Source organism: Mirounga angustirostris, unplaced genomic scaffold, assembly GCF_029215605.1.
Source record: "Mirounga angustirostris isolate CCGP_5_RB_7025 unplaced genomic scaffold, mMirAng1.0.hap1 SCAF_2, whole genome shotgun sequence".
NCBI lineage: Eukaryota > Metazoa > Chordata > Mammalia > Carnivora > Phocidae > Mirounga > Mirounga angustirostris.
In genome coordinates this window covers 34,954,550-34,981,523 of record NW_026991710.1, presented here as the reverse complement: position 1 = coordinate 34,981,523, position 26,974 = coordinate 34,954,550, and the positions used below count along the sequence as shown (strand labels likewise).

Below are 26,974 nucleotides of genomic sequence, written 5' to 3'. Positions count from 1 at the left end.
TCTTGACAGATTTTAACCTACCTGTTAAAATGCGAGTTATAAATAGCTCCTCTTTCAAAGGTGTTCATTATACCTCATTGGCTCTTGTTATAGAAAATGCAAATGTAATTTGAAAAGTGCCCGTTCTGAGTGCGAGCAATTACCTGTGCTCTTCAATACCTGGTTCATTGTCAGCCCAGCCACTTGGTTAAAAAGCATGTTTGCCTTTGAAATGGAGATCGCCTTTGCGGGCTGGCTGCCTGGCCAGCGGGCTGGCTAAGTAGGTAATGAGAAAATACTTGGCTTTTGCAGGGGAGCAAGCAGCTGCTGAACAACTATCCTGTCTACATAACGAGCAAACAGTGGGACGAGGCTGTAAATTCTTCCAAGAAAGACGGGAGGCGGCTCCTTCGATACCTCATCAGATTTGTTTTCACAACCGATGAGCTTAAGTACTCATGCGGCCTTGGGAAAAGGAAAAGGTCAGTGCAGTCAGGAGAGACAGGTCCTGAAAGACGCCCTCTGGATCCAGTTAAAGTAACATGCCTCCGAGGTACTGCATCCTTCCGCTCAGTGTCGCCATCTGTGATCTCATTTCACCGCATTGGCTCTGGTTCCCCCGTGCAAGTGTCCAGCCCTGACTGTATTTTAGTTTTTCCCTCTGAGACCTCTATAGGCTTCATGTGGCCCATCTACTTGGTATCGAGAAGTTCTTTAAAAATTCCTCGTTTGCTTTAGCCTTGGCGTTCTCACGGAATGGCCCATAAGCATCGCATAGCACCTCATGTTTCACGCTTCAAATTCAGATTTTCTTTGCTGTCACAGAAGGCCACCTCCAGCAAAACCGGAGCATGGGGAAACGCACAGAGGAAGGGAAGGGGTGGAATTTTTTAAAAATCAGGCAGATCTCCCATTTCCATATGCAGCCTGTGCCCCTTTCCCCCTCCAGCTACCTTCTCAAGAGGACTTGCCCCCAACTCCTTATATTTATTTAGAGTTAGCTTTCCTTAATATTGGGGTGCCTGAAGTATCTGTTGCCCAGTCAGACTTTATTCTGTTAGTTTTTTTAAAGTCTCTATATTAAAAATATTGCTTCGATGATACCATTTCATCACTATTAACAGCTGACTACTTTGCAGCTGATCCACACTGTGGTAGGCCAGGCAGAGGATGAGAAGGAAGAATCAAGAGGTATACAGTTGATTCAGCAGATGCAAATAAAAACACAGCCTTTTAGACAAGTAGAAGCATTCTAATGCCAACAGGAACACTATTCACACCTGAAAAATTCACATCAAGAAGCTCAAGTATTGACCTGTGTATTTCAATAGTAATTTTATTGGTTGGAAAAACTTAATAATTTACTCTGGACAGGGATCAAAATATTTCCTGGCAAGGAAGTCACAGTGAGGAGACACTATTACTGATAAGGCCTTGGTGTACAGAAAGGACACTCCAACATCCCCTCCTGGGATGCCCACAGTAGTCTGCAACATGAGTGTGCCTGAGGCACATGAAGGTTTTGTTAGCAGCTGAAATTCCTCGGGCCCACCCCAAGCTTCTGATTCAGCGGGTCGGGAGTGGGAGTGGGAGAGGCGTGCATTGCTGCTCATCACAACCACCCTGGGTGATTCTAGTGCAGGTGGCCCGTACTTGAGAGAACCACCTGGAATGAAAACACCCATATCAACTAGGCACAGGTGCGCCAGAGCACCCCCCGTCAGCCGGTCTGAAGATTCACTTACTAACAGTGGGTGATGGAAATTTCCAGGGTCTGTCTTAGCAAACTAGCCATAGTTTCCTTTATTCTTCAACATCATCAGAGCTGACAGAGTTACTCACCAAGAGTAACAGAGGCGTTTGTGAGCTTGGGGCTCTCCTGGGAACACTGTACTCCAAGAAGTTGCCCGGGGGCCCATAAGGGGAGTCAGGACAAGGGGCCTCACAACGGTATCCCTTTCCAGAAATTCTTATTCAACATTTCACATTTTAAGCAGCAAGTGAGTGAAACTGAGAGGTTAACATACCTCCCAAAGCACCCGCACCTTGCCCTGAGAACGTTGCCCGACCCTCTGTGACACGGACACAGTCCAGGTGGGCTAATCAGCATCTGTATCCTCCGGCTCCTGCCTCACCTGGCGCCACGGCACCCCCCCCCCCCCCCCGCCCTTGGGTGGAGAATCCAGAGGCAAAAAACGGCAATGGTCTGTGTCAGGGGCGGCTGATCCAAACATTTACATGCTTGTCCCAAAAGCTGAACTCCTAGGGCCTTCCTGTGACCCAGATGGGATTCCTTTCATAAAGCCTCAGACCTGGTGACTTCCGGGGTGGACATCCGTGTTAGGTGAGCAAGATTAGAACAGCCAAGGAAACCTCAGACCGTTGGACACTTAGTGATGGAAAACAGTTTGGAATGGAACCAGACTCCAGGCTGACCGCTCCTGCAGGTGGTTTGACCCTAGAGGGAAGAGGGCCTGTGAAGATGCGTCCTGTCTGTGCAACAGAATGAGCTTTTAATAGTCTACCACAGTATCCGAGAAAGTCCTGTCTCAGCAGCGGATGCCGAGGAGAGAGTGGAAGTTGACAGGGTGTCACATAGCAGCACCTTCTCTGGGTCCCAGGGTCGCAGCGTCCTCATCCATTAGCCTTTATTTCCTTGTGTTGATATGAGTGGGGGATCTAGACAGAGGGAAACTACAACAGTTGTTAGATAACTTACTGTAGGGATGGGAGGGGGACAGAAGAGGAATAGGGACTTATCCTTCAGTGCTTCCCAGGCCTGCACCCTAGGCTAAGCCATCTGATTCTGGCAGTTTTGCAGGAGGAGTTGCTGAATGAACACTGTTCTTTCCCTTGAGTAAGGCAGCCCGGGCTGGGACTCCAGTGAGGCTAGCGAGGCTCTCAGCTCAGGCACAGTATCGAAGGGGATACCCCTGCTTCTCTGCTAAGCTAGATTCTGCCTGCTGAGAAGGGCACGGTTCAATTCATGAGATTTTTGGGGTCCAAATACTCGAAGAGCATCAGCTTCTCCTGAGGGCAAATAGGGCCAGGATTTCACGCAGTCATTTCAGACAAATCCAGTCCTGCGACCAGACCTGTTGTCTTGTAAAGGGAGCACTGTTGGAGAAGAAACGGTGTGTAAATAATAGTCACCTTGGACTATTTTGTAGTCAGCTGTGCAAAAATAACAGAGTTTGACTTAGAATTTTTTCCAAAATGCTCAATTCAGTTTACAAGTGTCCATATTAAAATAGCGAGGTAGGAGTTATGCACGTGTCCCGATGCCCTGAGAAAACAGAAGAAAGGATCATGTGAGCTCAACCTAAAGGGAGGCTGAGTCTGTTTCATTGGAGTCTTAGTTCCTTTTTATACATTCACCCTTCCGGGCATGCTAATTGCTTTCTGGTGAAATTAAATATTTAGAGGAAATCTCACTTAAGAAATATTTGTCAGTACATGTGTGGATATCCCAATTAGAGAAATAAGTATGACCTATAATACATGTTAAAAACATGGAAATCTCTTCTGAACCAAAATTCAGGCAGTTTCTCAGCCATTGAGATTTTGTTCTCTCACTGCACTTAATCTGCAAATTAGTAGCTGGTTAAAGAATACCATACTGATGATATTTGCTGTTTCCAGAAATACTGAACATTCTAAAAATGTGAGCAGATACTGATGTAGGTTTGAAATGTATGCCATAACTTTTACTAAGCGTGATGTATAGTACATCTTATAAATCAGATTTACCTTTCATTTCAATAGCAAATGTTCCTTAGGAGCATCACCTCACTTAACATGATTTTTACTTTTGCACATGAGTAGAAGGCTTACATGTAATTAGTTGAGTCTAAGAAATGACATCATCATAACATCACGTTGGATTTCCCATAAAGCTTTTCTTGTAGAGCTTTTGTAAATGTGTAAGCAGCCTGCCCATCATCTTCTGCAAAAACCAGCTGTTTTTCTCTCTCTTTTTATTGTTGTGTATTCCCACAGAATTCATTAGGATGCACTGTACCTCCAACCCCGACTGGTGGATGCCCTCGGAGGAGCAGATCAACAAAGTGTTCAGCGACGCTGTGGGGCACGCCCGGCAGGGGCGGGCGGTGGGGACTTTCCTGCACAATGGCGGCTCGTTTTACGAAGGGATCGATCACCAGGCTTCCCAGGATGAGGTCTTCAATAAAAATTCTCAGGATGGGTCTGGGGATTAGTGGACAAAATCTGGACACTGTAGCAGCTGGTCCTCTCAAGGGTTCCAGTTGTCAGTGTCCGGTTACCATCACCTGAGAGTCCAAAGCACGTCCTTCTGCCAGACTTGACACATCTCAAACCTTAAGTCTCTGACCTACTGCCACAGTTCCCAAATAGAAATCCACGTAGGGTTGTTGGGGAAGTCTATGGAACCTACAACAGGCTTTCAGATTCTAAAAAGAAAAAAAACCACAATTGCATTGAATTGATTCCTGGCTAGACAGTGAGGGTGAAAACAATAGTAGGTGAGCTGTGGTCACCTGTCTGAAACCTTCACGTAAGCTCTGCTTCCTGAGCAGAGCTGGTCCCCACAGAAGACTGGGCTAGAGTAGAGAAGATAGAGACACGGAGTTATTGTAAGAGACAACGAACAAACATTCTCTTTAAATAGTTGTCTTTATATTTTCCAAAGACTTGAATTCATACTTTCAGCAAAGACAATAGGATAAGTGACACTGTGCTGTCTCAACATTGACAAGACCTATATGAAAAAGCCAGAGAAAAGAGGTCCCTGCTAGACAATGATTTGTTGGAAATCACCTGGGGTTTTTTCAGTTATTTTAGAACACCCCCCCCGCCGCATGTTGATCAGAAAGGCATGACATGATCTCTGGAGTTTACAAACTAAGTTTTCATTATGTCAGTCAAGAAACCTCCAAAGGTTCAAAACCCTTTTTAAATGCTTGATTTGGTAGGTTCATAGACCCACAGGTTCCATAGCCTTCACTCAGACTTTGTTGACGTAATGCCAGAGTGATGGGTTGAGCAATGAGCATTTCAATCACTTAGTTGTTTGGTGCACTGAAGACCAAACAAGTGGTGTGACTGATGGTATTCACTGAATTGACCAGATGTTCTGGAATTGTATACATACAGCTTCAAGGCCATTCTGACAACTATGCAATGGGCTTGTCTGTAATTGCTCTGAAATGTGAGGGTCTTTCTCTGAGTAGATCTTTAGAATTTGCATAAACTTTTGTTTCTTGTTGTCACCAGTGAAAATGTTTCATCCCGACTGTTTTGCTGCTTCGCGCCTCCCTCCCGCCCCCTGCGCCATGTTCCCTTGAGCTACAAGCTCTAGCTAAGTTCACTGGTTTTCTCCCATTTAATTGGTTGAGCTCCGTCTGTGAAGTTACTAATGTCTTTGGGAGCATTCCTTACGTACAAACCGTGGAGATGCATTGCACGGCCAGTTCGAATGCATCTCCCAGGCCCGGGGCCTAAGACCAGTTGCCGTGTGTGTGTGTGTGTGTGTGTGTGTGTGTGTGTGTGTGTTTGAGGGCTTCGGGTTTGGATGGCAGGAACAGCTTCCTCTATCACACTAATCCGATTATTGCATTCTTTTTTTTTTTTTCTTTGTAGAGCATAGGGCTAAATGGGCAGAAGTTATTGAAGGTTATTAATGTTGTCTACAAACATGACTAAGGGTTTTGAAAATTGGTTGGAAATTCATTTAAGGTTTATGAGCATCCGTTTATAAAGAGTGGTTTTTGTAACCATTTTTTGTGACAGTAAATTATCCTTTATGTTTGATAATTCGCACCAACCATATGCACGGTCCTGGAAATAGGTCTGTCTTTAGCTTTTGTTAGGATTATTAGTTTCATCCATTGAAAAGTTTAATGTTTATAGAGATGGTCCTTTGTCAGATCTGTTCAGTGGTGTGGGGAGAACTAATACGTCAATCCTGTTTTGGGCAAGTTAGCTAAAATTTGTAAGTAAAGGAAAGGTTAAGGGCAAATGTGATGTTGGTTAGGGGAACCAGGAGACTACTATCTTTGGCTATCTAAGGGAAAAAGAGATTCTTTGAGGAGTTTTCAGAGGTCTGAGAAGTCAGTGCCTTACGAGATCCTTTAGTGACAGGAAATCTTGGCCAGATGCAAACTATCACCATAACCTTCTCTGTCTTTCCATCTTACCTTTGATTTTTTTGCATTAGGCTCTAGTTATCCTTACTGCTGAGGGCAATGTCCTTTTTTTTTTTTTTCCCTTTAGCAACAATATTTGACCACTGTTCAAAAAACACTTCCAACTCTTTTTCCTGCAAGCTTGAGAATTCAGCACATCTTCACATCGAAGCATTTTCGTGGTGCTCTGTGTTGTGCTGGCCTTGACCACAGGGGATGATGAGAGCATCTCTGCTCTGCGTCCCCATAGCTCTGTGTGTCGGCGTGCCTAAAGATGAAGGGCTCGCACCACCACTGTGAGAGGGGGCGACGGGAACCTTCGGTTTGGCTGTAATTAGCATCCCCTGAGAAGGCTACTAGGGTAGATCTGCCTCCCGAGCTCCCCAGGCACATCTGGTCTCCCTCCCGTCCCCCCCACTCCAGGTGACTGATTTCTCTAGCTGCTGTTTCCCAGTATTCAGCAATGTGAGCCATCTCTTAGCCCATGAGGAAACCAAGACCCAGGCGGGTGACTGGCTTCCTCAGCACTGCACGGCCAGTTCGGATGCGTCTCCCAGGCCCGGGGCCTAAGACCAGTTGCCCTGGGTCAGGTGTCCATGACGTTCTCCGCCGTGTGTGTGTGTGCGTGTGTGTGTGTGTGTGTGGCCACTGCCTGAGCCAGACGCTGACAGTCCCTGGGGGTGTGGCACTGCATCTGAGGAGATACCGGGCCGTCTCCTCTCCTGAGGGTGCGGTCCGTGCCGCCCGCCGAGCTTTCCGGCTGCTTCAGGGTGGGGGCCTCATGGCCGCCTCACTTTCAGATCAGGCCTCGCAAAGGATGTTCACGTACTTGTGGTGGGACCGCTGTGCCCCCTACAGAGCGAGGTTGTAAAAGCTCACCACCAGGAAGACCGGATGCTGTCCCTGCTCTGTCTTCCTTTCTCTTGGTCTCTTTGGAGACCTGAGGGTGCTGCTTGCTTTCTTGAGTTGAGTCTCTACCTTTCTTTGGCAGCTGGACAGATTGCTCATGCCTGGAAACTTCGTCTTGTGTCAGCTTGTAGAATCCTCCTTGAGTCCTTTTAGCACTGGTGTAAAATGGGTTGAATTAAAGCTGCTCAGGATGCCGCTGTGCTCCATGTCCTTGATGAGAGAGGGAGGTCACGGGGCTGGCCTGACATGCAGGGCTCAGCTTGGCACTGTCATCTGTTTGCGGGGTGTTCCATGGGCGCGGCGATCAGAAGAGTCTTCAGCGGTGAGTGTCTTGATGTGTCCTGTGATTTCCCAACTTAAAATGATATCACAAAGAGTATGCCTACTTTTCAAACTGACCCGAAGGCCCAGGTGCCGTTCCACTGGGCTCAGGACAACCCTCCAGGGACCCACATCAGAGGACGTAGGCCAGGAAGCCGTGGAGGGGAGCACTGGTCTGGGAGCGGTTTTCCTAGAGGCACACTTCTCACGGTCTCTTAAAGCTGTGCCGCCCACAGTGTCACGGTTTACTCACCCCAGTGTTAAATGCTTTGGAGGAAATCTGTAAACTTGAAAGTTTGTACCTTCCCCTTTTACTTGAAAGTATTTCATCCCGCCCTGGAACCTGAGCAACTCTCTGTTAGCGTTCCCAATTTCCGCCACAGGGTTCGGGTTCCTGTCACCATTGGTGTTTCATAAGGTTTCACTAGGGATGTAGGAGGATAATGACAGAGTGTGTGCAGAAACGTGCTGCCCTCTCTTTCGGTGAGGGAATTGAGAGATGTGTGCGGCCACTTCACAGCTGGAGAGCAAGTGGGTGAATTTATATTCTGGGTCTCTCTTGGCCCTTCATTAGTCATAGACACATTGACCTAAGAGATTTATAAGGATTATAGAGGTATAAATTGTTAGAGGGTATTACTTGGTCCAACTACTCCACATGTCAGATGTGTGGAATGCTTTTTTTAGTCCAGTAGCTATTCCTGTAACATCAGGCGTTTTCCCCAAATCTAGACAAAAATACAAACTTGGGAATCTACAGGTTCGTGGTTTCTACATTTTCCTACCACCTTTAATGTCTTGCCCTCCCTCCTGTTGCTCTCAGAAAATGGATGGAGCATCATGTGAAATGAAACATGCACGGTTTTCAGAAAAGCAAACCTATGTTTGCCCTCATTTGGATTTCATCCTATAACCTGTGCTCTAGAATCTAAACCTGATACCCACCAACTACCTCCTTAGTTTTTTCTTAGATTTCAGTCGTTTGTTAAGATCTCATTCTTGGATAAGTTTATTTTTAGAAAAGATTTAAACCTAACTTTTCTCATTCAGTGCTATGTCATTTCACAGTACAGATCTATAATTTTTGAGCGCTCTCATACAAATTTCTAGAAATGTAATAGAAAACGATTTTGCACATATGGCACAAGTCTTGCTGGTGTATGTTTAATGTGGCAACACTTGCCGTAACTGCTTGGTAAAACATGTCAGCTAGACCGCTTGAGTCAGAACTCTAGTGCAAATGTGTCCAAACAGCGGTATGTAGTGTTATGATATATTTTTGTAAACAGAGTGATGGCTGCTTTCCATCGTGTAAGTACTGGATAAAAATAATCACTTCCCTTGGGATAAGGTAGGAAGATGCTCCCCAGCTGATGGCCCTCTGCAAAGTCACTTGCATTGTCAGCCAGTAAGTAGCATTTGTGTTTTTTAGAGAGTGAAGGACCGATAGCCGACAGCTGAGTGCAAGAATACCAAGCCACCAGTCCTAGCTTCCTCGTGTGTAAAGTGCAGAACCAGAACAGGCAGCGTCTGCACATGAGAGACCACTCTCACCCTCCATCGTGTGTTCAGTTGCAGGAGACACTGAGAGGACTGGGCTTGGTGTACCTAATGACCAGCTTGGTCAGTTTGCCTACTGAAGCTCTGAATTTACCAAATCTCTGTGCTACAGGTGGCCAGATGAACTTTCCTTGTGACCCTCTAGAGCTGACTGATACGCGGTCTAGGTGTTCGGTGAATCACAGTTCCCCAAATTATAATGAAAATGCATCTACTAAGAAGACTCCTTTAGAATAATTGCCCGAGTACAAATGGCCACGTGGGTGCTGGCCACGTTGGAAAACTGTTCAGGCCCACACCCGCAAGCCACTCACAACAACCACTGTACTAACTGTAGCTGATAGTCATTGAGTTCTTGTTTTGCAGGTACTCTGCAAAGCACTTTAGTGCATTGTCTCCTTTTAATCCGCACGGCCACCCTCCGAGGCGGTTACTGTTGTCCCAGTTGATCCATAAAGACACTGCCCGAGGTGCTCCGCTAACAAGAGGATTACTTTGGGCTTAGTAAACAGGGTGACTAGTTCAGTTTTCCCCAGTAGTCAACGCAGAGTTGTCAAAACCCATCAACACTTTGGAATGGATTTTGTTTAATTTATAGCATCGAGGGAAAGATGATATTTGTGTTACTAAAAACTATCTTTAAGGTATGTTGATGCTTAAATAGGACCTTATAAACCATATCTACTCTGGTAACTGCCCGGGTTGCTGCGTAAGACTTGACTTAACGTAAGATTCCATGTTGAAGAAGTTCTAAAGCAGTGAATAAATTAAAATTGCTAATTTGTTCACATTTGTTTCATAGGTTTCCTGTACAAAAATGCAGGGATATAAAAGAAAAATTCGAACTCAGTGAAGTGATAATCTTTGGGAACTCCTAGGTGTTAGAAATGGCACTGGGCATCAGTTAGCTAATGTTTCATTCGCTTTTTCACATTTGTTGTATTTGTAGCCTTAGAATTGGTAAGTCTGGTTTGGAAGAGAGGGACTTCATTTATGATGTCACTGTGAGACCTGTTGTGAAGATTTTGTAGGAAAATACAGTAATCTGTCGATTCTTTCCTGTCGTGATGGCTTTAACATCTCTTTGGCTGTGTTTAAGTTCAAGAGCCTGCCCGGCCACGCAGGCCTGGCTTTTGTGTTTCTTGGGAACAGGGCATGCCAGACCGTGAGGTGGGTCCTGAAACGTTCAAGGCCACTGGTCCAGCCCGACTCTGCCCAGTGTAAGCATCGCTCTCCGTCTCTCCTCTGGAACTTCATGTAGCAGCCTAACCCTGGGGCCAACTTGCCTTTACTCTATTTTCTATGATGAACACTTGTGGAAAAACTGTGACAGATCCATTGATCCTAATATTTTTATTGTTGGAGTCTTGTTGATTCTCTATGAATAATTTCTATTTGATTGTACTGTGTAGAATTAATACCCACTAGGGATATGTTAATAAAACTATAAATGCATAGTGTAATATAGAATAGCAAGATTTTTTTGTGAACAATTTATATAGAAAAGTAAGTCATTTTTTAAGTGTTAGGCACATTTCTTTTAGGAACTTAAAATGTTATAAGAGTTTTTTAAACATTCAATATTTTTAATTATAAGAAACATTTGTTACTAGAGCCAGTTATTTCAGGTGTTCTAATTGGAGTATTGATTTTATTACCTCATATACCTCTAGAATGCCACATGTTCTGTTGGAGATAAAATTGCACAATAAATGTCAAGTCTCTGTTAAGTGTTTCTGCATCTTTCTCCAATTCATTGAAGAAGCTTTTCTGTTTGTTTTTGTTTTTTTTTTAAAGAACTTTATGCCCCCTGAAGCTAAGGCTTTTCTGCTTATCTCTGAATATCTACTCTGTATATACTTAAACTTAAAACCCAAATAAAAGATACTCAAGTTATGTCAGGGAACGGATCAGAAATCATCCAAAAAAGTCATTTGATCTCGTGACCAAGAAGGACAAGCAGTGATGATGGAGAGTAGCGTGGGAGCCGAGAGGACTTCTACCCTGTGTTTTTCTGTATGTTCGCACTTCACACGGCCTGTTTCCTACACGACAGCACCCTTCTATTGGGGAGGAAAAAATCCTACGGCTGCTACTCATGACCTTTAAAAATGAACAAATGTTGATTGTTTATGGTTTTTGAACAGTGATCTGAGTACAAAACCAGAATAGTTACGGCTAAATAAAGTGGCATGATTGTGGCTTCCCACATTTAGTTATTATATAAAATATGAATCTGACATCAGCCATTACAGAATTATAAAATTGAGTAAATGTCATTTCATAAATCAGACTAAGTAAAAACTAAAAAGACTTGTTTCATTTTAGGGAAAATCTAAAGATGTGATTTTTTTCACTAGAAGATGCAACATTTCAACGAGGTGTTTTGGATGAAGCAGTAATTTAGTCCAAATAATTTGGGTTTCAATTGGGATGTCAATTACAATGGAATTTAAATTATTTTATTCTAAAACATTAAAAGAGGATTGTTAAGTAACTTTGAGTTTTTAAATATTTTCAAACCTACAAATGTTCTCAAATATTTTGAATATTAACCCCAGACACACAGGGTAAAGCTTCAGATTTAAATACTTGAAAAAGTATTAGGAACAAATTCATCCAGGTTGCAAGATATAAGATCAATATTCAAAAATCAATTGTATTTCTATACACCAGCAACAGACAACTTGAAAATGAATTTAAGGACAATTCCATTTATAATAATACTGGAAAGAATAATATACTTAAGAATAAATTTAATAAGTGCCAGACCTGTACACTGAAAACTACAAAACATCAATGGAAGGAATTTTAAAAGATCTAAATAATAATGATAATGGAGTGCAAGAGTTAATATAATATTAAGATGGCAATACTCCTGGAAATGATCTATAGATTCATTGCAATTCCTATTCAAATCTCAGGAGAATTCTTTGCAGAAATTGACAAGCTGATCCTAAAATTCATATGGAAATGCAGGAAGCCCACATAGCCAACAGATAGATGTCCTTACATTTATGTTCAATTGATTGTTAACAAAATGCCAGACAGTTGAATGGAGAAAGAATAGCCTTTTCAACAAATGGTGGTGGGATCACGTGACATGATCTCCTCATCAGAACAAATGCAGTTGGGGGCGCCTGGGTGGCTCAATCAGTTAAGTGTCCAACTTAGTTTCGGCTCAGGTCATGATCTCAGAGTCATGGGATCGAGCCCTGCGTCAGGGTTTGAGGTCACTACAGAGTCAGCTTGTCCCTCTCCCTCTGCTCCTCCCCCCACTCACGCGTATGTGCTCGCTCTCAAAATTTTTTAAAAACGCAGTTGGAGGGGTGTCTCGCTGGCTCAGTCGGTAGAGTTTGCAACTCTTGATCTTGGGGATGAGAGTTCAAGCCACATGTTTGGGATAGAGACTACTTAATAAAAAAAAAAAAAATGTAGTTGGACCTCTACCTCAAAACCATATGCAAAAAATGAATCAGAGGAGGATAGACCTACATGAAAGAGCTAAAATTACAGAACTTTTAGAAGAAACCATAGTATTAAATTTTCATGATCTTGGATAAGGAAATAGCATCTTCAATTTGAAACCCAAAAGCATAAGCAACATTGAAAAAAATAGATTAACTGGACTTCAGAGAACAACACTATGAAGAACGAAAAGACAACCCACAAACTAGGAGAAAATATTTGCAAATCATATACCTGATAAGAGACTTGTAGTCAGAATATATAGAACTCATAATTCAACAATAAAGACAAATAGCCCAATTAAAAGTGGGCAAAGAAAGAATACACATTCTCCAAGAAAGATGTATAAATGGCCAATAAGCACATGAAAAGATGCTTAACATCATTAGTCATTAGGGAAATGTAAATCAAACCACAATGGAATACCACTTCACTAGGATAGCTACAATGAAAATGACACACAATAACAAATGTTGGCAAGGATATAGAGCTATTGAAACCTTCATACCTTGCGGGTAGGAATGTAAAATGGTGCAGTCATTTTGAAAAACAGTCTGGCAGTTGCTTGAAACGTTAAGAGTCAATACGTGACCCAGCAATTCTACTCATAGGTATATACTTAAGAGAATTAAAAATGTTGCATACAGATGTTCACAGGACCATTCTTGATAGTGGCCAAAAAGTGGAAACAACTCAAATGTCCATCAATTGATGAATGGATAAACAAAATGTGGCGTTAAAAAAAAAAAAACGTGTAATGTGTAGCCACACAATGGAATATTATTCAACCATAAAGAAGGAGTGAGACAGCAATACCTCCTACAACATGAACAGACCCGGGAAGAATGAGAGAAGCCAGACAAAGAAGGCCACGTTTCTAGGGCTCCATGTATAAGAACTATTCTGAATGGTCAAAATACCAGGTAGGTCAATTTTAGAGTATGCTGCTCAGTGCATGGTTTACATAATGAAGGAACCAAATGTATTATGATACAATCCCTTTAAAGTTGATTATCATTCACACAGTAGATGTATGGAGAGCCCGATGTGCCTGGCACTATTTCAAGCATCACATCCCAAGAACCAAAGTGATACCACCCATGGCTGGATCCCTATTTGGAAGAAAATGACAAAGACCTATTATGAATTATGAGAAAACCCCAAGTTCCACCGTGCAACTTGTTCCTCCGAATAAAGCTATATTCAAAAAGCTTACTCCCGCACAAAACGAGAGACCGTGCCACTGAGCCTGTGTCTCTGTCCTACCGAGACAGCTCGAGCTGACTGTCTCTGCCAAAGTACATGCCAATTCAGGGCAAGATTGGTTCATAGGATTTATGGTACTCCCAAGTCCTTTTTGAATTATTCTTGTTTTCTCTTTTCCTCCTCCCCCGCCAAAGCTGCTGTTCAGACCCCACATAGACACAGTCCTGGTGGTACACACCTGGTGTTTCAGGCAGTCTGTCAGCAAACAGATGGCCCCGTGCACTTGAGGAGTGTTTAATAAAAGACATTCGGTAAGAAGGTCTGGGCGGGTCGGACTGCAGCTCCGAGGGAGAGTAGTGTCCAGACCCGGCACCAGCAGGGGGGTGTCAGCCAGGAGGGGCAGACCGAGTGAGTGACTGGTGGCACTGGGATTAGAGAGGACTGTGGAGAAGGCTCCTCACCAGGAAACATGATCTCCCTGTGAGAAGCCCCGTTAGACTTGGCAGAGCCTAGGGGACGGAGCAGGAGGAATCAGCACCCTGATCGCCCTCCTCTTTTCCGTCTCCTGCTGCCGCTTCCCCCTAGCTGAAAGCATCTGGAAACCAGAGGCAGGGACCCCATTTATAGCCATACAAGTCAGCATCTTGGGACACCGAGCCGGGGGAGAAAGGAGAAAGGGAAGATGGGAGGCACAACAGATATGATCATGGAGACTAGTCTGATGGTCCTAAGAGCTCTTGGGTTCCACCTCATTGGAATCCTGAGAGTTGACGTCTTTCCATAAATGACTTGTAATTCCTAGGAAATTGGAATAGTTGGACATTTACTTAATCAGCAGGTTAAGTGTTTCACTAACATGATCACGCTGAATCCTCTTTATGAGTCTTTGGGGGAAAGTAGTATTGTCCCCCCACTCTGGATGAATAAACCGACAGAGAGAAGTTCCCAAGATGACAGAGCTAGCCGTGCCGAAGTGGTGAAGCCAAGGCACCCATCCGGGCGGTCCCACCGCAGGTAAGAAGCAGAGGTTTGACCTACTTCGGTAAAACTCATCTTTGAAGGTAATATCTGAAAGACTTGCGAGACTGAGAAAAAAAGTTGCAACAACGGGACTAAGACAGCAACTACCTCTTACCTCTACCCAGCTCTGGCTGGTCAAACTGTACTCTCTGTCTCGATTTGGTCTGAGAAGACTTGCCACATGAAATCCTGAAAAGAAGGCACAGATGAATATCGGTGCAATTTCTGGGTCCCCAGTGAGGCTTGGTTCGCTTCAGTGTTAAAGCTCATTAGAGACCCAGCCTCAGTGCCTCAGCTAACAGCCCTCTGGATGCACTGGTCTTGATGTTTAAGAAACAATGCTTCGGTCAATCAGTCATCAGTAAGGTGGAATGAAATACTTCTAAAAATAGAATCTGAGTCTTTGTGCTTATCAAATGTCAAATTTTAATTAATTGGCTTCTGCAGTGGTTTTGAAATACAGCTTTAAGATAAACATTCATTCTCATTTCCCAAAAATGTTATAGACCAGATTGATCCTGATCTTTTTTACTTTCTTTAGTCATAAAAATCAAAATTCATCAAAGCACAAAAATACTTAAGAATACCAATAATGAAAATGAAATATAACAGTAGGCTGTGTGGTTGAAGAACAGCACAGGGACCAGAACACGGAACTATAAATACCGGCATTTTTTAAAACCTAGGGTCCTCTTCCCAACAATAAGAGACTAAAAACAGGGGCGCCTGGGTGGCTCAGTCGTTAAGCATCTGCCTTCAGCTCAGGTCATGATCCTGGGATCCTGGGGTCCTGGGATCGAGCCCTGCATCGGGCTCCCTGCTCAGCGGGGAGCCTGCTTCTCCCTCTCCCACTCCCCCTGCTTGTGTTCCCTCTCTCACTGTGTCTCTCTCTGTCAAATAAATAAATAGAAAAAACAATCTTAAAAAAAAAAAAAAAACAGAGACTCTTCAGCCTCTGCCAGATTCTAAGGAGAAATTCAGGCCCTGGGGAGATAGGAGGAACAGAGGTATGAAATGTCTTCTACTCTGTCTCTTTTTTTGTACCATCGACAATGATTCATTCTCCTTCCTGGCAACACAGAAGCATTTTCAATTCAATTGAAAAAAAAAACATAATAATGTGTTTGATTGTGGGTTGTATTGTGTTTTCTATTAGCATTTTGTGCTAAATAATTACCCTTTCGGTTTCTGGTGTATTTTTGGATAGACTTTTTCTGTGACTGCAGAAGAATGTCAAAGCCAAAACTAGGCACATAATATATGAAATATATGATAGCCCTGGAATTGGTAAATATTGGGGAACTCTGTCACATTTCTCTTTAGGGATATTTAATGAGGAAAATTCTTATGAATCTCCAAGGAACTATAAAACATTTGTTTAATGAAGAAGTGTCTAATCCTGGTGAAAAGTATAAAACAAGCCTTTTTCCTGAAATGTCATTAATAATGGAGAAGTTACAGATAGAAGGAATTTCAAAATCTTCTGATGGAACAGGAATTACCATCACTTAAGGAAAAGTAAGGCCCAGAAAATTCTAGTAACTTTCTCAAGTTCATGCACCTATTTACTAGCAGTGCCTAAATGAATATCAAAATAATGGAACCATGGTTTTACAACCACTTGTGCAAACTTCTTATTGCCTTGGCTGCCAGGAAGCCCAGTGTTAAGTTGTATCTCGGTTGTATCTTCCTATGGCTCAGCTCCTCTAGTATGTTTATTCTCTACCACCGTCAACCATCTTTTCTGTTCTTGTCTTTGCACTTATCTTTGAAAATTTATTGTAACAGGGCTTTATTATTAAAAGCTATTTTTGTCTGGAAATAAATGAATTACAGATAATAAGTATATTAGAATGCTTCCTGGAATGTAAATCGTAGTGTTCAAAATCTATCTTCAGAAATAAGACACCTCCTTTACCCCTTCCTGTCACCATTGCCCCCGTCCCTGCCCCACACTCACAAAAACGTTTCAAACTCTCTGTTCTAACTTATCCATAGAATCTGTCTTCTCAACCTTGCCGTCACTTCCCCACCAGGGTTCTGTCCCCTCTTTGCGTGCAATGAGGGCAGGAATCTGATGGATAAGGAAAAATGAGGCACTTGCCCAGAGGTACAGACATGTGATATCCAGGGGACCTGATTCCTTCCCTCTCTGGGATCCTACCTATGAGCCTTTGAGCAGAGAGAGCTCCAGTGTCTGTTGTCTGACAGGAGCTAGAAGAAGTAACGTAAGAAGTGAGAACCAAGTGTGGTTTTAAGCTCCCAAGATCTCAGGTTTAGTTTGTAACTACAGTGTAACTCAGTCTACTGCTGACTCCTATGACAAGAGTGATTCTAACCCTTTTGTGTCAGGAGCACTCTGAGTATCCTATAAAAACTAGGGACTTTCTCCCTAGATGAACAGACACTCAGGATTTTCCAAGGCATTCCCAGGGATCCTTGAATCTCCTATAGCTTATCCGTGGTCTTCGTGTTAAGAACTCTTAATCTAGAACCTTCTTCTCCTCTGCTCAGAACCACCTTTTCCTTGATAGCTTATCTTACAGTTCTTCATTTCTCCTGAGAGCACTTGTTGTCTACATAGGAAAGACTTCGGAGTAAAATATACTGCTCTAAAATACTAAAATGAAATGGCCAAATTATTAGTCCGTAAAGAGGGACTAGAAAGACAAATGGATGAGCCATTTTCAAAATGAAAATTCCACTATTAAAAAAGCATTGTGCTACATCATTATTGAAACAAAGTAGCTTTGTTCCCCCATGATACCCTAAAAATGAATGGATGTACCTTCTCAGAATTCTGCCAAGCTTCAATCTGGTGGGTTCTTTAATATTAAAAACTTTATAGTATACTAAGAAAAATATTTATAAAGGAACATTTTTGAAGGACAATTATTCTGTGCCAGGAACAGTCCTTCCCATTTTGTTAGCCAGACAAACCTGCCCATTTACATTGCAGACGGGCTCACGCTGCAGACTCAGCCACCCACATCATTCCCTGCATATCCCTGTCCTCCCTCCTTCCCCTCTGCTCTAATCAGAAAGGCAAATGGAGCTGTTTCAGTGCCTCTACTCCCTAGTCATATCTGTTCAGCGAGCAGATGTTTCTATTGCCTAGGTACTAAGTGCCCAACCATGAAAATACTTGGGGAGAATATTTAAAATCCGGCCACTCAAATTCATTCCAAAAATAAAGCTACTTTCACAAACAAGTAACCAGATAATGATCCAGTGCTTTTTCAAATCATGCTTTTGGTCTCTACCCACTCTGGTTCTTACCCAAAAACTAACAAAAATTAGTTCTGTCTCCCCTTGGAGCTATCTGAAGCCAAACGCCCATTTTGTTTTCTGTTTCCTTTTATTTTCCTTTTTTCTTTTTTAAGCATGTATTGTGTAATATGGGCTGGGGCCTATGTGAGCGGGTCAGCCCTAGGCCCTACCCTGGGGTCTCCAGCTCCCTCTTACCAGAGAAAAGAGAGGCTATGGGGCAAGAGAACTGTGATCTTTTCAGAACCACACAAGGGCGGCTTTCTCACCAGCTACTCCAGCCAGTGGGCTCCAGCCAGTGGGCTGTGGTTGGAGAGAATCAAAAGTAGCCCCTGCGAGATCTGGTCTTGTGAGACAGGGAAGTGGGCTCCCGAGGTGCCAAGCCTGGCTCAGTTTCTCCAGGACACAGCTCACGAGGAATGCAGTAGGATCTGGGTGTGCCCCTTACATGCTGTGGGTTATGTGGGTTACAGCATACAGCTGTCCACACCCAGGTGCCTTGGTGGCTCAGTCGGTTGAGCATCTGACTCTTGGTTTTAGCTCAGGTCATGATCTCAGGGTCCTGGGATCGAGCCCCGCCTCGGGCTCCATGCTCAGCGCGGAGTCTGCTTGGGGCTCTCTCTCTGCCCCTCTCCCTGCTCGCACTCCCTCTAAAATAAATAAAAATAAAAAAAATAAAGTCCACACGCATTTGTTAATGGAGTGCCTGAAGTGTTTTCTTCTGAAATCCTATGGTTAAAGCCTGTGTTATAATGAAAAACTCCTAGTTGAATATTTACTCTTAAAAATTATTGTTCTTTTTGCAGAGGGGAAAGGAAAGGTTGAATAACTTTCAAAATAATTGCAGGCGACAGCCCTTCCTACTCAAGAGACTACACTAGAAATACCTTGTGGAAAAAAAATCGCTCGGGTCCAAGCATGCTAAAGTTGAAAGAATTGTTTTATTACTAAACTATATTACTTATTGTCAACTTCTGGCTCGGTGGCTTTGTGATAGTTTCAAAGTCTTCAGTCTGCTTGGTAAAAGAAAAAATGGCTATTCCCATTGAATTTGTGGATAACAGTGAATAGCCACAGGCGTAGCCTGGAAATTTGAAAGGAAAACAGGCAGCATTACCATGGTAATAATACTCAGGGTGAGGTGGGGGTAGCAAATGGGTCATCCTGTTATCTACCAGGGCATTCTGTGGCTTCAGAGCACTTAGGACACCATTACAATGACATATTTGTGGGACTTTTTGTATCATTTGGACGCCTCAGGAGATTTTTAGCTCTATGATGGCAGGGGACATAATTGATCTTTTTTTGCCTTTTTGTATTTTTTACCTAGCACAGGAGCTAGCATTCTGTGTGCAGCTCCAAGATATTTTCTAACGTGTTAGTGGGCTGTGCTTATATATACGTATATGCCTGGAGGATGAACAGAGCAAAAAGCTTGTAGAGATTTGAAGAGATTTGTGGGAAATAGTTTAAGTCGTCCTGTGGCCAGCAAGACAATGCCGTGGAGCCTTCTCATGCCACTTCCTCAGTTATAGGGAATCGAGGCATGTCCCCACCCGTGACGGAGAGTGCAGACAGACAGGAAAACACTCAAGAAATAACCCTGTGTAGCTTCACTGTCCTTTGAAAAGTGCGAACACATTTTGGTTAAATAGGCATGCAGAAATTTAAACGGCAGTCGTATGCACAAATGGGGAAGACATCGGTTTAGTTCTCCCAAATTATTCTACACCCCCAAGTAGCTAGAATGCACACACGCATACAATAGTGCCATGCCTCGGCCCTCAATAAAATGCATAAACCTTGGAAGACCTGGAACCCGCGTTGAAATCCCAGCCCCAGGACGTCCCGGCTGTGTCCCTTTTGGCAAGTCATTTCAAGCTCTCTGAGTTTTCTTGTCCTTATTTGTAAAATGATACCTACCTCTTTGAGTTAAAATAAGAATTAAAGCTGACGTCTTATTTGTGTTTTGTCCCTTCTTTGTTCCTTGCTTACTGCCTTGTTTTGGATTGAGTATTTATTACGATTCTACTTTATTCTCACTCTTGGCTTATAACTAGCTGTACCTCTTGGTGTATACTAGTGGTTGCTTGATGCTTTACGATCTACATCTTTAACTTATCACAGTCTGCCTTAAAATAAAGTCATACCACTTTATGACTAATGTAAGGATCTTACAACAATACCCCTCCATTTCTCTCTTCCTGTCCTTTTTGCTATTGCTGTCATATATTTTCATTCTATGTTTTATGGGTTTTTGATTCTATTCCACTTTGGTCAAAGAACATACTTTTGTAAGATATAAATCCTTTTATCCTTATTGACGTGTGTTTTATGGCCAAGCATATGGTCTTTATTGGTAAATATTCCAAGTGCCCTTCAAAAGAATGTGCATTTCTGTTTGGGGGTGGAAGGTTCTATAAATGCAAATGGGTCAAGTCAGTTGATAATGTTGTTCACGTCTTCTACATACTTACTGGTTTTGCAGTCTCCTTCTATTGATTATTGTGAGAGGGGTGCTGTGTGGGTTTATCTGTTTCTCCTTTCAGTTCTATCAGTTTCTCCTTTCAGTTCTATCAGTTTTTGCTTCTTGTATTTTGAAGCTCTGCATTTAGATACATAAATGCTTGGATTATTTTGACCTCTTGAAGAATTAACCCCTTTATCATTAAGAAATAACCTTCATTATCCCTGCTAATAATTTTTATTCTGAAATCTATTTTGTCTGATATTAATATTCCTATTTCAGCTTTCCTTTGGCTGGTGTTAATGTGGTATAGCTCACTCCATCCCATTACCCTTCACCTATATGTACCTTTATAATTACAGTGGATTTTTTATAGGCATCATATAGCTGGGTCTTACTTTTTTTATCTAATGAGACAGTCTCTGCCTTTAATGGAAGCATTTAGACCATTTTACACTTACTGTGATTATTGATATAGTTCAGTTTGAATCTATCATATTGCTATTGGTTTTTCTGTCTCATCCCTTTTTTTTTTTTCCTTTCTTTCTGCCCTGTTCATCCTTTATAATTCCATTTTATGTCTTTTGTAAGCTTATTAGCTGTACCTCTTTGTTTTCTTTTTTTAAGGTTGCTTAACAGGTTAGAGTATATATCTTCAACTTATCACAGTCTGCCTTCAGGTAAGGTAATTTCTCTGCAGGTGTAAGAAACTCAAAACAGTACACTGTTTCTTCTCTGCTAATATCTGTGCTATTATTGCTATATACTTTATTTTTTATTTAAAATCAATTAATTAACATATAGTGTATTCTTAGTTTCAGAGGTAGAGCATTCACCCAATGCTCCTTCCATCAAGTGCCTTCCTTAATGCCCATCACCCAGTTACCCCATCCCCCCCCGCCACCTCCCCTCCAGCAACGCTCAGCTTTTTTCCTAGAGTTAAGAGTCTCTGATTTCGTTTTATTTATTCTTCCTTCCCTTCCCCTTGCTGTTATATATTTTAGTTCTACATTTGATATATACCCTATAGCACAATATATATTTTTGCTTTAAACTATCAACTATCCATTAATTTTAAAAGTAAGAAAACATTTTTATATTTACTCACTTATTTCAGTGCTTGTCATTCCTTTCTGTAGATCCAGATTTCCATCTGTTTTCATTTTCCTTCTGCCTGTAGTACTTGCTCTAAATTTTCTTGTAGTAGACGCCTGCTGCTTGAAGAATTCTTCCAGCTTTGTGTGTCTGAAAGGTTCTTTATTTCACCTTAATTTTATAAGAGATTTTCACTGAGTATAGAATTCTAGGTTGAGAATTTTTTTCTGTTAGCATTTTAAAGATATCCATCTAGTTTCTTCTGGCTTGCATAGTTTCTGATGTGAAGTTTCCTATATTTCTTATCTAAGTATCTCCAATCTAAGGATCTTCGTATATATGTGTCCTTTTTTCTCCCCTCTGGCTATTTTAAGATTCTTTATCACTGTTTTTTCAAGTTTGATTATGATATGACTTGGTGTAGTTTTCTTTATTCTACTTGGGATTTATTAAATTAATTGGTCTATGGGTTTATATTTTTCATATTTGGAAAATTTTTCAGTTATTTCTCCCAACATATTTTCTGTCCTCCTTTCTTTCTCCTCTCTCTTTCTGGCACTCCAATTAGATGTTGTAGAAGACAAAATAATGGCTCCCTGAAGATCTCTACATCCTAACCCCCAGAATCTGTGAGTATGTTAGGTTACGTGGCACAGGGACCTTAAAAAGGGAGCTACCTCTGGATTATATTGGTGGGCCCAATGTAATCACAAGGATCCTTAAGAGTGGAAAAGGGAAAACCAAAAACTAAAAAAAAAAAAGTGGAAAAGGGAGCATAAGAGAAAGTCAGAGTGGTGCAATGTGAAGGTCTGATTCACTGTTGCTGGTTTTGAAGATGGGGGAAGGAGACCATGAGCCAAGAACTACAGGTGGCCTCTAGAAGCTGGGAAAGGCAAAGAAAGGATTCTCTCTAGAGCCTCCAGAAAGAAATGCAGCCCTGTCAACACCAGTGAGACCTTAGTTGGACTTCTAACCTCCAGGACTGTAAGATAATAAATTTGTGTTGCTTTAAGCCACTGAGATTGTGGTAATTTGTTACAGCAGCGATAGCAAACTAATACAAACATATATTAGGATGCTTGATACTGTCCCACAGGTCACATGGATTCTGTTTCCTTCTTTCTGTCTGTGCTTTATTTTGGATAGCGTATAAGTACATCAAATTCACCAATCTTGTCTTTTGCACTGCCAAATCTACTATTACTCCCACCTGGTGTATTTTTCTCTTCAGATATGGTATTTTTTTTTTTTATTTCTTGAATACACACACACACTTTCTTTTCTCTTCCACACACTTTATTTCTTGAATATATATATTCATTCACATCTGCCCTCATATGTTCACATTTTCATTTACATTCTTGAGCAAATCTATATTTAGATAGCTGTCCTAGGTCCTTGTCCACCAATTTCTTCATCTCTGTCATTTCCGCGGCTGTTTCTACTGATTGATTATTCTCTTAGTTATGGGTCATCTCCTCCTGGTAGGAATTATTGATTGGATGCTAAACATCATGAACTTTATGTTGACTTGCTGAATCTTGTTGTATTCTTTATAAAGTGTTGGATTTTGTTCTAGTGTACAATTAAGTTACATGCAGATCAGTTTGATTCTTCTTTTTTTAAAAAAGATTTTTATTTATTTATTTATTTATTTATTTATTTATTTATTTATTTGAGAGAGAGAGTGGGGGAGGGGCACAGGGAGAGACTCTCAAGCAGACTCCCTGCTGAGCGTGGAGCCCTACAGGGGGCTCAGTCTCACAATCCATGGATCATGACTTGAGCCAAAACCAAGAGTTAGACACTTAACTGGCTAAGTCACCCAGGCGCCCCCAGTTTGATTCTTCTGAGGCTTGTTTAGGCTTTGCTATGGTAGATCCGAAGAAGCCTTTACTCTAGGGTTAATTTAACTTCCCAAAGGTGTGATCCTTCCAAGGATTCCACCAAATTTTCTGTATATGGTAAGTTTTCTCTTCTGACTGAGGGAAAAACCAACTCTTCCAGCTGGGTGGGAATTGTTAGGTCGACTGATTTCCAATTATTGTTTCCCCTGTTTTGAGGAGTTTTCCCACATGTGTGCAGAGGTAAGTACTTAATCAAAGACGTGAGGGAATCTCATGACAGATATGTATGGCTTTCTCCCTGTACCTCCATCATCTTTTATAATATGCTTGACAGGCTCTCTCTTCCTTGAACTCCAGTTTCATCTCAACTCAACAAGCTCTCCAGGCTCTGGTGCATCCAGAGCAGCTCTAGGCTGCAGCCTAGAAACCTGCTGTCCAATGTCTTAAAACAGTGCTTGCCTCACATATTTTGTCTGGTTTTCTAGTCGCTTTCAGCAGAAGATAATTCCCATAGCAGTTAATTCGTCATGGACAGAAGTGAAGGTATATTTAAAGAATTAAATAATATATAAAAATGCCTAGCAATAAGGCACTCAATAAGTGATTACATTAATCAATGAATTATTTGAATTACCTTCAATAATGATAGTAATAATATTAGCTAGGTTTAATTAGGCTCTTACTAGGTCTGAAACAATATAGTATCTTACATCTGATATCTGATAATACTAGTATCACCGTTTAATAGATAAGAAAGCTGAAGCAAAGTGAGTATAGCAACTTGCCTAAAGTCACACACATAGTAAGTAGCAGAGTCAGAATTTGAACCCTAATATACCTCCGAAGCACCGGCTGTATGACCTCAAGTATGGTGCCTTTTATCTTGTGTAGGAATACTTGGAATGAGTAAGATGGTAAAATAATGAGACTGGCTTCTTTAACCAACAAACCAGAATTTTTATCTTCAGGTGAGCATTAGTCTTCAAATTACTAATTACCTTGAAAGGGCACAAACTTACTTTAACAATGTTCATAGCACAGTTAGGGCTTCTCTTACAAAATGATGAGCCACAAAACGTAAATTTTTAACCCAAATAGTGTTCTTACTTTCAACCCAAAATAATAACCGGCTTACCCATCCACTATATTCATCAGTCTTATATCCAACTAGTTTTGCTGCTTCCAAAAAAATCAAAATTATCCTCAAAAGATGAAGATATCCATCATTTTAGCAAGCCTATTTTAAAAGGTGGGTGACAAATTCTCTAGTTAATTCCCAAGCAAATGTTGGTGGCATTGTTAGAATAATACTATAGCCTCACAAGGGATTGTTTTTAAAAGAACACTTAGTTGATCTTTAATATTTATTTAAAATACTATTGACATTTTATGACCATACTTTTTTTAATGTTTCTAGTTTTTATTTAAATTCTAGTATCTTTTTTTTTTTAACATATAATGTATTATTTGTTTCAGAGGTACAGGTCTGTGATTCATTAGTCTTACACAATTCACAGCGCTCACCATAGCACATACCCTCCCCAATGTCTATCACCCAGCCCCCCATCCCTCCCACCCCCCCACCACTCCAGCAACCCTCAGTTTGTTTCATGAGATTAAGAATTCCTCATATCAGTGAGATAATATGATACATGTCTTTCTCTGATTGACTTATTTCGCTCAGCATAATACCCTCTAGTTCCATCCACGTTGTTGTAATTGGTAAGATTTCAGGGTTTTTTTTGATGGCTGCATAATATTCCATTGTATATATATACCAGACCTTCTTTATCCATTCATCTGTTGATGGACATCTTGGCTCTTTCCATAGTTTGGCTATTGTGGACATTGCTGCTATAAACACTGGAGTGCACATACCCCTTCGGATCCCTACATTTGTATCTTTGGGGTAAATACCCAGTAGTGCAATTGCCACTGGGTGTTATACACAAACAATGAATCGTGGAACACTACATTAAAAATTAATGATGTAATGTATGGTGATTAACATAACAAAATAAAATTTTAAAAAAATAAATTCTAGTTAGTTAACTTGCAGTGTAATAGTTTCAGGAGTAGAATTTAGTGATTCATCACTTACATAGACCACCCAGTGCTCATCACAAGTGCCCTCCTTAATACCCATCACGATTTTAGCCCATCCTCCTGCCCATTCCAGATTTACTCCAAGAAATCAAGTAGGTAGGAAACACATTCCTTTATAAGAGAATTCATAGTGATCTTTCTTATAAAAGTGTTTCAGTTCTACAACCACAATAACTACCTATATTTCTTTGGAGATACATCTACTGTAAAAGATCAGATATTCCTGTGCCAGTAGGCTGCATGTCCAAACATTAGAAAATAATCTTAGTCCTTGATAGTCAAAGTGTGGTCCGTGAGCCAGCACCTTTATAATTAATTACCTATAAGCTTGTTAGGAACAGAGAATCTCAGCCCCACTCCAAACCTCCTGAATTAGAAAATCTGCATTAGGGGCGCCTGGGTGGCTTAGTCGTTAAGCATCTGCCTTCGGCTCAGGTCATGATTCCAGGGTCCTGGGATCAAGCCCCACATCGGGCTCCCTGCTCGTGGGAAGCCTGCTTCTCCCTCTTCCACTCCCCCTGCTTGTGTTCCCTCTCTCACTGTCTCTCTGTCAAATAAATAAATAAAATCTTAAAAAAAAAAAAAAGAAAGAAAAGAAAATCTGCATTAGCAAGATTTCCAGGTGATTTGTATGCAGGTTAAAATTTAAGAAACAGCTCCAGCTGATTCTATGAAGAGACGACGTAAGTTATAATGCCAATGGAACAACTAATGAAGATAAGGAAATGTTTTTTGGGTAGAATAGTCAGTGATTGACTATCTTTATTAAGGAGAAAGTTAAATCTACAGTGAAGTTTTAGGAATGTAGATCTTTAAGAGAACTTTAGCCAAATTTAGTTAGACCAGAGACGAGTATCAAAAAATTAAATAACTAGACCATAAAACTCCTAGAAGAAAACATAGGTGGTAAGCTCCTTGACATCAATCTTGGTGATAATTTTTGGATCAAACTCCAAAAGCAAAGGCAACAAAAGCAAAAATAAACAGGTGAGGCTACAAACTAAAAAGCTTTTGCACATCAACAGAGACCATTAACAAAAAGGCAACCTACTGAATGGAAGAAAATATTGCAAATCATGTATCTGATAAGGGGCTAATATCCAAATTATCTGAAGAACTCATAAAACGCAATAACAAAAAACCCCAAATAATCCCCATTTAAAAACGGGCAGGGGATCTGAACAGAAATTTTTCCAAAGAAGACATATAAATTGCCAAAAGGGGGCACCTGGATGGCTCAGTTGGTTGAGCAACTGAGCGTGGGACTCTTGATTTCTGCTTAGGTCATGATCTTGAGATCAAGCCTTGCCTTGGTCGATCTCAAGCCCACCTCGGCACAGGGCTCATTGTGCTGGGTGGAGAAGGAGGAGGGAGTTTCTGCTGGAGATTCTCTCCCTCTCCCTCTGCCCATCCCCCTGCTTGCACATGCTCCCTCTAATAAATAAATAAATAAATAAATCTTTAAAAAAATAAATTGCCAACAGATACATAAAAAGGTGTTCAAAATCACTAATCATTAGGGAAATACAAATCAAAAATCACAAGATAACAGCTCATACCTGTTA

General features: G+C 41.5%; 1 protein-coding gene and 1 long non-coding RNA gene across 2 annotated transcripts in view; one reads left to right on the top strand and one right to left on the bottom strand.

Moving 5' to 3' along the window:
* The window catches only part of BEND4 (BEN domain containing 4), a 28,717-nt gene extending 24,521 nt beyond the window's left edge, over positions 1 to 4,196 (top strand). Inside the window, exons 4-5 of the mRNA XM_045881229.3 lie at positions 292 to 532; positions 3,979 to 4,196. Of these exons, the coding sequence (XP_045737185.1) occupies positions 292 to 532; positions 3,979 to 4,196 (459 nt within the window). The remainder of the gene's footprint in view (positions 1 to 291; positions 533 to 3,978) is intronic.
* LOC135363587 (uncharacterized) lies at positions 515 to 24,848 on the bottom strand. Its single transcript, XR_010409347.1, has 5 exons — positions 20,372 to 24,848; positions 18,164 to 18,544; positions 14,743 to 14,816; positions 4,001 to 4,409; positions 515 to 3,265 (listed from the first exon to the last, which is right to left on the bottom strand). It is a non-coding gene; the product is annotated as an uncharacterized LOC135363587 (long non-coding RNA).
* Between the last annotated feature and the right edge of the window lie 2,126 nt (positions 24,849 to 26,974).